General features: G+C 51.6%; 1 protein-coding gene across 1 annotated transcript in view; it reads right to left on the bottom strand.

Annotated features, from left to right (window-relative positions):
* Positions 1–2,108: 2,108 nt before the first annotated feature.
* LOC144951357 (SH3 and cysteine-rich domain-containing protein 3-like) overlaps positions 2,109–8,270 on the bottom strand; it is a 43,239-nt gene continuing 37,077 nt past the window's right edge. Inside the window, exons 10-12 of the mRNA XM_078881574.1 lie at positions 8,025–8,076; positions 3,444–3,581; positions 2,109–2,207 (exon numbers count right to left, since the gene is read on the bottom strand). Of these exons, the coding sequence (XP_078737700.1) occupies positions 2,109–2,207; positions 3,444–3,581; positions 8,025–8,076 (289 nt within the window). The remainder of the gene's footprint in view (positions 2,208–3,443; positions 3,582–8,024; positions 8,077–8,270) is intronic.

Genomic DNA, 8,270 nt, shown 5'->3' with positions numbered 1-8,270 from the left:
TCGGAGCGGAAGCCGCTGCGTTATTCCTTCACTTGCTTCAAGCGGCCGCTGTGGGTTTGAGAAGCCAAACTCACAATCGGGAAAAGAGTTAGGAAAGGGGGGGGGAGGGAACGGTCATACCTGATGACGGAGACTTGTGTTGCCTCCGAAACGTCGTGATTTATCATTTTATTTTATTTCTATTATTAGTTTTATTAATTTTAATTTTATTTTTTACCTACGTGACTTTACCGAATTGAACCCTGTAGTTTTTAACCCCCCCCAAAAAAAACTCTTATGGATATTAACGCACGATATGTGCGTGTGTGTGTGTAGAGTTTAGCGCGCTGCGCTACGAATCTGGCGACCAGGGTTCGATTCTCGCTCACGGCCACCAACATTTATATTATTTTTTATTTTTTACCTACGTGACTTTACCGAAAAAAAATATAACTAAGAGTATGGGGGAGGGGGCAGTTTGACTCATCATCTCTCCATTGGTCGATACAACAACAGCAGAGCGAGGACCACTCTGCGGGCAGTCATCAGTTGGTTGTTCCACGGAGGGACTGGCACCCGCCAGAGGAACGTGGAATTTGCACACCGGCGGAGCGTCTTCCACTCTTTCGCTTGAGTCGGGAGCCCCCCCCCCCCGTGACTGGTTAAAGCGCAGCCCTGCAATTTCCTTCTCACAGGCACTGCTGACAGGAGGGTCTCTATCCAGAGGGCGTCCGAGAGAGCCCCTGTATTTGGCCTACTCTTCCACGCTGCGCAGACGTCTTGGAGGAGACGCGAGTAACCCACACTACCTCTGAGATTGAAAACTCATTTCTTCGCAAGTGCTTTTTAAATTCTTTATATTAAGTACGCTTGCTTGCTTGCTTGCGCGCTTACGACCGTGCAAATCTTTCGGTCGTTTTTTAACCCACTTCCCGTGATCCAATCGAGCTGACATTTTGCACACAGACTCGTTGTGCGTGACAATTAATTTTCGTGAAAAAATTTGTGCAAAATTTTACACTTTTTAGGAAAAAAAATGATATTTAATTACCAATTCCTTAATGGTGGCAGGCAATCATCTATCCCATATGTGGCAGCCATCTCAAGCCAGAGGACGAGAGGACTCTAGCCGCCACGCATATAAAGGATTTATAGTGAAAAACTTTGTTTTTACGGGTTAATTTTTTGTTGTGTGTGCAGTCTGTTGTCCCCTCCCCCTCCCGCACCTCCGATTCTCACGGTTGGCTACGTACGGCGCGAACGAAGTTCAAAATACGCACATTCACACTTGATGCCTTGGTGTTTGAACATCTGAATCGCCCTGTGCCATTGCCAGCGAGGGTGTAAAGGCAAGAGGCACCGTCAACGCTGTTCGTCTACCATAGTGTGGGAGGGGGGGAGGAGGGGAAATAAAAAAAACCACACAAACCCCGCGCCACCTGAGCCGTGCTGAGCAGGCCGAAGTTCAAATTTCAAGAGCTCAAGGAGCCGGCGTGAGTCTCGCATTGCTCGAGTGATGGGCCTGGGGCAACGTCTGCAACAAGGGAGCGAGCGAGCGTGCCTCCGACGGGGGTCACGTGACAGCCAGAGCCCTCGGCACGGTTCGAATGTGGCAGTGGAAAAAAAAAGAGAGCCACCCCCACCCTCCACCCCGCACCCCAGAAGTCATCGTCGATGAAAGTAAATTTTATATTTTTAAAAAGAAACAAAACAAGAACCCACCTATCCTCTGGCGAACACTTTCGTCCGCTGTTAGTTTTGTTCACGACTTTGAAACCGATTGCCCCTTGACGCGCGACCGTGCAGGTTTTGCGTGACCTTGTCTGCGTTAACCCCCCACCGCCACCACCACCGCCACCACCATCGCCCACCACCGCCACCACCACCGCCCACCACCGCCCACCACCACCACCGCCCACCACCACCGCCCACCACCGCCACCACCACCGCCCACCACCGCCGCCACCGCCACCGCCCACCACTGCCACCACCACCGCCCACCACCGCCACCACCACCACCGCCCACCACCACCGCCCACCACCGCCACCACCACCGCACACCACCGCCGCCACCACCACCGCCACCGCCCACCACCACCACCACCCCGTGTCCCGTTGTGGTGGCGCCGTTAGATCTGCTCGAGGAAGTCGCCGGGAACCAGGCCCTTCTTCCTGCCACTCGTCACGGCCAGGAAGCCGTTGCTGCCTCCGCCCTTCTCCACGCAGATCTGCGGAAAAGTTACAGCGCGGGGGGGGGGGTTAACGGATGTGCCAGGCTAGGTGCATCAGGTCATGGCACAGACCCAGGTGCTACGGGTTCACGGATGTGCCAGGCTAGGTGCAGCAGGTGACGGGGCAGACCCAGGTGCTACGGGTTCACGGATGTGCCAGGCTAGGTGCAGCAGGTGACGGGGCAGACGCAGGTGCTACGGGTTAACTGATGTGCCAGGCTAGGTGCAGCAGGTCACGGGGCAGATGCAGGTGCTACGGGTTCACGGATGTGCCAGGCGAGGTGCAGCAGGTCACGAGGCAGATGCAGGTGCTACGGGTTCACGGATGTGCCAGGCTAGGTGCAGCAGGTCACGGGACAGACCCAGGTGCCACGGGTTAACTGATGTGCCAGGCTAGGTGCAGCAGGTCACGGGGCAGATGGAGGTGCTACGGGTTCACGGATGTGCCAGGCTAGGTGCAGCAGGTCATGGCACAAACCCAGGTGCTACGGGTTAACTGAGGTACCAGGCTAGGTGCAGCAGGTCACGGGTCAAATGGGGGTGCTACGGGTTCACGGATGTGCCAGGCTAGGTGCAGCAGGTCACGGGACAGACCCAGGTGCCACGGGTTAACTGATGTGCCAGGCTAGGTGCAGCAGGTCACGGCACAGACCCAGGTGCTACGGGTTAACTGATGTGCCAGGCTAGGTGCAGCAGGTCACGGGGCAGATGCAGGTGCCACGGGTTAACTGATGTGCCAGGCTAGGTGCAGCAGGTCACGGGGCAGACCCAGGTGCCACGGGTTAACTGATGTACCAGGCTAGTTGCAGCAGGTGACGGGACAGATGCAGGCAAAGATCCCCCGTATAGCCTTGCTAGACTGTTGGGGCAAGTGCTGTTACCCCTCACCTGGTCCTGCCTGAGCGTGCTCTGGTCCATGTCGCGGTTCCCCACACAGGTGCAAATATAAATGTCCCCCGTATAGCCTTGCTAGACTGTTGGGGCAAGTGCTGTTAACCCTCACCTGTTCCTGCCTGAGCGTGATCCGGCCCAGGTAACGGTTCCCCACGAAGATGCAAAGATAAATACCCCCCGTATAGCCTTGCTGTACTGTTGGGGCAAGTTCTGTTAGCCCTCACCTGGTCCTGCTTGAGCGTGATCTGGCCCAGGTAACGGTTCCCCACGAAGATGCAAAGATAAATACCCCCCGTATAGCCTTGCTGTACTGTTGGGGCAAGTTCTGTTAGCCCTCACCTGGTCCTGCTTGAGCGTGATCTGGCCCAGGTAGCGGTTGCCCACGAATGTGCGCACGCAGCGAAACACGCGCTCCGTCGTGCGGATCTTCAGCGTGAAGTTGGCGGGGAAGTAGCCGACTCGCTCGCCGATCTTGCCCTGCGCGGCACGCGGCATCGGCCAAAGCGGCATCGGGTGGCACCCATCATGGCACGTGGCATCACGCACACAGCAGCGGTCGCGCAAATATTGTGCGGCACAGCACCACGGAGTGTCGCAGCGGTCACACGGATGTTAACTGCCTCGCCTGGTCTACAGGAGGTCGTGGATTCGAACCCGACCATGACGCCTGCTGCTGTAAATTTGGAGTTTGCGTGTCTCTCTCTCACATCATCATCATCATCACGGTGGCTAAGGGATGTTAACTACTTCGCCTGGTATACAGGAGGTCGTGGATTCGAACCCGACCCTGACGCCTGCTGCTGTATATTTGGAATTTTTCGTGTCTTTCTCTCCGTGGTGAGACGTTAACTGCCTCGCCTGGTCGTGGATTCGAACCCGACCCTGACGCCTGCTGCTGTATATATTTGGAGTTTTGCGTGTCACTCTCTCCCCGCGATTGCATGGATTTTCCCCGGGTCCTCCGGTTTTTCCCTCCGCATTTTTAATTGACTTCGCGCGATTTGAGTTATTTAGCTGCTATGAATGTCCACGTGATAAGCCACTTCGTCCAGCTATCATTTGTGGTAGCCAGGTCGCTTCTGCAAACGAACTACATAGCTCAGTGGGCCTTACCTGGTCAAATAAACTAAAACAAACTGTTTCTAAGTTGAGTTTTTGTGCATACCAATTATTTTCAAAGTGTATCCGTAGGCTAAAAGCAAGAGACAGATCGTATGAGTCAGAAGGTGCAAACTAATTCATCCTTCGATCAAATTACCACCCTGGATTATTATTATTATTATTCGACTGTTGTTATTATTTTTCCTGCGCTTGTGTGCCCGGGAAAGCCGAGTCACCGAACCTCAATCTACATTGTCTTGTGGTTGTTATTGTTTGACTTGCATCCCCACTGGGATTTTTGCACACAGCGTTGAAATGCGGTGTTTGCTGCTGTTTTTTCCAGGTCAAATAATAAAGTTGAGTTTTACTGATAGGAACGAAGTGAACCAGCCTACAATAGATTATATCGTCCGTCCGTCCGTCCGATGTCCGATTAGGTGTAGCAACATCGCCCCCCACTGCAAACACTTGGCAGGACCCTACAAAAACCTTTAGACTCAGTGAGGCTTTCCTGGCTAAACAAGTGTAACATTCCCTTATAATTCCCTGAGATAGTTTTTAATTAAAAAAATAAAAATTAACTCACAGCGGCCTAAAGCCTACAGCTAGGCCTAAAGCCTAGAACTAGGCCTCAAACTCTCCCTTCGTATCGTACCCCCGCCATTTCATTTTATTATAGCCATTCATTTGTTCGTTCCTACCAGCCCACCCCGCAGGGACCTGTTTCGACTGTTGTTATTATTTTTCCTGCGCTTGTGTACCCGGCAAAGCCGAGTCACCGAGCCTCGTTTCAATCTACATTGTCTTGTGGTTGTTATTGTTTGACTTGTATCCCCACTGGGATTTTCGCACACAGCGTTGAAATTCGGTGTTTTTTTCTGGAAGACTTTGCTGTTTTTTCCAGGATTTTTTCGGTTTGCGCGTGAGTCACTTTAAGATGTTTCTTGTTCGTGTTTTTGTTTGTTGCGGTTGCACCCGAGTCAAGAGCTGCATGGCTCACAGGGTTATCTCCATATATATAAAAGGCAAAGTTGTGATTATGTGTGTCTGTTCAAAATGTTTAGCGTACTTCCCGACATGCAACAAACTGTAAATTTGCCACGTGGATGCTTTCCAGACTGTACACCATGCAAACATTATAAAAATACACTTTTGTCTTTTTTGGGTGGGGGGGGAGCTCAATAATGCAGAAATTTATTGCACGCCAAGTGAGCTGTGACGTCAAATCTGTCACGTTACCCGCATTGTAGTGTAGCAGGTAGCGCGCTGCGCTACGAACCCGGCGACCCGAGTTCGATTCCCGCTCACGGCCACCACCGGTGATGATTATTTACAACGGTCCTGGGTCTCTCCTAGGTCGACTCAGCCTCAAACGAGTAGCTGGTGTGGTGTGCGGTGAAGCCGGGGTAGTAAAGCTCGTACCTAATAAATGAAACTAAATAAATGAAACTGAAAAGAGTGTCCTGCGCAGTTTAGGCAGTAGGGGGCGGTGTTTGCTACGCCATCAACATTACATTTGAACATGCAGACACACACACAAAGACAAAGATCCCCCGTATAGCCTTAACAGACTGTAGGGGCAAGTGCTGTTAACGAGCAGCTATGAAGGCCGGCACGGCACACGAGGGGGTGGGTGGCCAACACCACGCCCGGCCGCCTTTGTCTCCCCAGTGGCGATGTTTAGACATCGCACCAGGTACTGATTTGAGGCCGAGCCGACCTAGGGGAGGCCCAGGACCGGTTCATATAATCGTCAACGGTGTTGGTGGCCGTGAGCGAGAATCGAACCCTGGTCGCCAGGTTCGTAGCGCAGCGTAGCGCTAAACTCTACACACACACGCACATATCCATAAGAGGTTTTTTATTAAATCATTTATTAAATCCTTTATATTAAGTTCGCTTGCTTGCTTACGACCGTGCAAATCTTTCGGTCGTTTTTTAACCCACTTCCCGTGATCCAATAGAGCTGACATTTTCCACACAGACTCGTTGTGCGTGACAATGAATTTTCGTGAAAAAATGTTTCCAAAATTTTACACTGTTTAGGGAAATTTTTTAAAATATTTATTTACCAATTGCTTAATGGTGGCAGACAATCATCTGACCCATAGGTGGCAGCCATCTCAAGCCAGAGGACGAGAGGACTCTAGCCGCCACGCATATAAAGGATTTACATTGAAAAACTTTGCTTTTACGGGTTAATTTTTTTTAATCCTTTATATTAAGTTCGCTTGCTTGCTTGCGTGCTTGCTTACGACCGTGCAAATCTTTCGGTCGTTTTTTAACCCACTTCCCGTGATCCAATCGAGCTGACATTTTGCACACAGACTCGTTGTGCGTGACAATTAATTTTCGTGAAAAAAAATGTCAAAAATTTTACACTGTTTAGGACAAAAAATTATATTTAATTACCAATTGCTTAATGCTGCCATGCAATCATCTGACCCATAGGTGGCAGCCATCTCAAGCCAGAGGACGAGAGGACTCTAGCCGCCACGCATATAAAGGATTTATAGTGAAAAACTTTGTTTTTACGGGTTATGCTTGTTTGGGGTTAAAAACTACAACTAAACTTGTTTATTTTACAAAGTAATGCCCACTTGACCTGTATGGATATTTTTCAGAAGCGACCTGGCCATCACAGATGATAGCTCAACGAAGTGGCTCATCATCATCGAGTGGAAATGTACAGCAGACAAATACTTTAAACGCACATTTCTAAATGTGGAGAGAGAAAAAACAACGGAGGACCCGGAAGAAAATCTACGCGACCACGAGGAGAGAGAGACACGCAAACTTCAAATATACAGCAGCAGCAGGCGTTAGGGTCAGGGTCGAACCCACGACCTCCTGGATACCAGGCGAGGTAGTTAACATCTCCTAGCCACCGTGATGATGATGAGACAGAGAGAGACACGCGAACTCCAAATATACAGCAGCAGGCATCAGGGTCGGGATTGAACCATTGACCTCCTGTATACCAGGCGAGGTAGTTAACATCTCACCACAAAGAGAGAGAGACACGCAAACTTCAAATATACAGCAGCAGGCATCAGGGTCCGGGTCGAACCCACGACCTCCTGTATACCAGGCGAGGTAGTTAACATCTCCAAGCCACCGTGATGATGATGAGATAGAGAGAGGCACACAAACTCAAAATACACAGCAGGCGTTAGGGTCGAGATCGAATCCACGGCCTCCTGTATACCAGGTGAGGTAGTTAACATCTCCTAGCCACCGTGATGATGAGATGCAAACTACAAATATACAGCAGGCACCACCATGGCGCCCCAGTCGGCCAAATGCCCTCTACAGAGTACTCCGTCTATCACTCATTCAGAGCATTGATCCTGTTTATACTGGTAGGACCCTCCTGGTTACACCAGCCCACAGGGGATTATTGTGTCCGTCCGTCCGTCGTGCAGGGAGGGGCTGGGTGGGGAGAGAGGGGCTGGGTGGGGAGGGGAGGGGCTGGGTGGGGAGGGAGGGGCTGGGTGGGGAGGGGAGGGTGGAGAGGGGCTGGGTGGGGAGGGGAGGGAGGGGCTGGGTGGTGAGGGTGGGGCTGGGTGGGGTGTGGGAGGGGTGGGGCTGGGTGGGGAGGGGGTGGGGCTGGGTGGGGAGGGGCTGGTCACCCCGTGGTGCCCTTATAAAACTCAACGTTTAACCTACTCACGCCGGCTTGTGCCCGCCCTCACAGTCGGGCATATTTGCGGAATACACCACGCCGCCGTTGACCCTGGCCATTGACCGAGCAACCCAACGTTCCTACCAGCTCCCTCCGCAGGAGGAATGTGTTTTAGTAAAAATGAGCGAACTCACCTTCCACCACTCTTCGTTGGAGTCATCAGTCACCTGTAGCCGGTCCCCAGGGCTGAGGGCACAGAGGGTTAAGCAGCGTCATCTTAGCAGCTCGCTGTCACACGCCACTCGTGTCTTTATTTTCTAATAAAAAAAAGTCATATTTAAAATACTTTTTTTAAAAACCACGCTTTCATGAAATGTACCCTACTCGTAATGGCAGAACTCCACGACTCCAGGAAATGGGCGCGAAGCTTAGCGAAAGGG

This window comes from Lampetra fluviatilis, chromosome 62 (genome assembly GCF_964198595.1).
Source record: "Lampetra fluviatilis chromosome 62, kcLamFluv1.1, whole genome shotgun sequence".
NCBI lineage: Eukaryota > Metazoa > Chordata > Hyperoartia > Petromyzontiformes > Petromyzontidae > Lampetra > Lampetra fluviatilis.
This window is presented reverse-complemented; position numbering and strand designations above follow the sequence as displayed.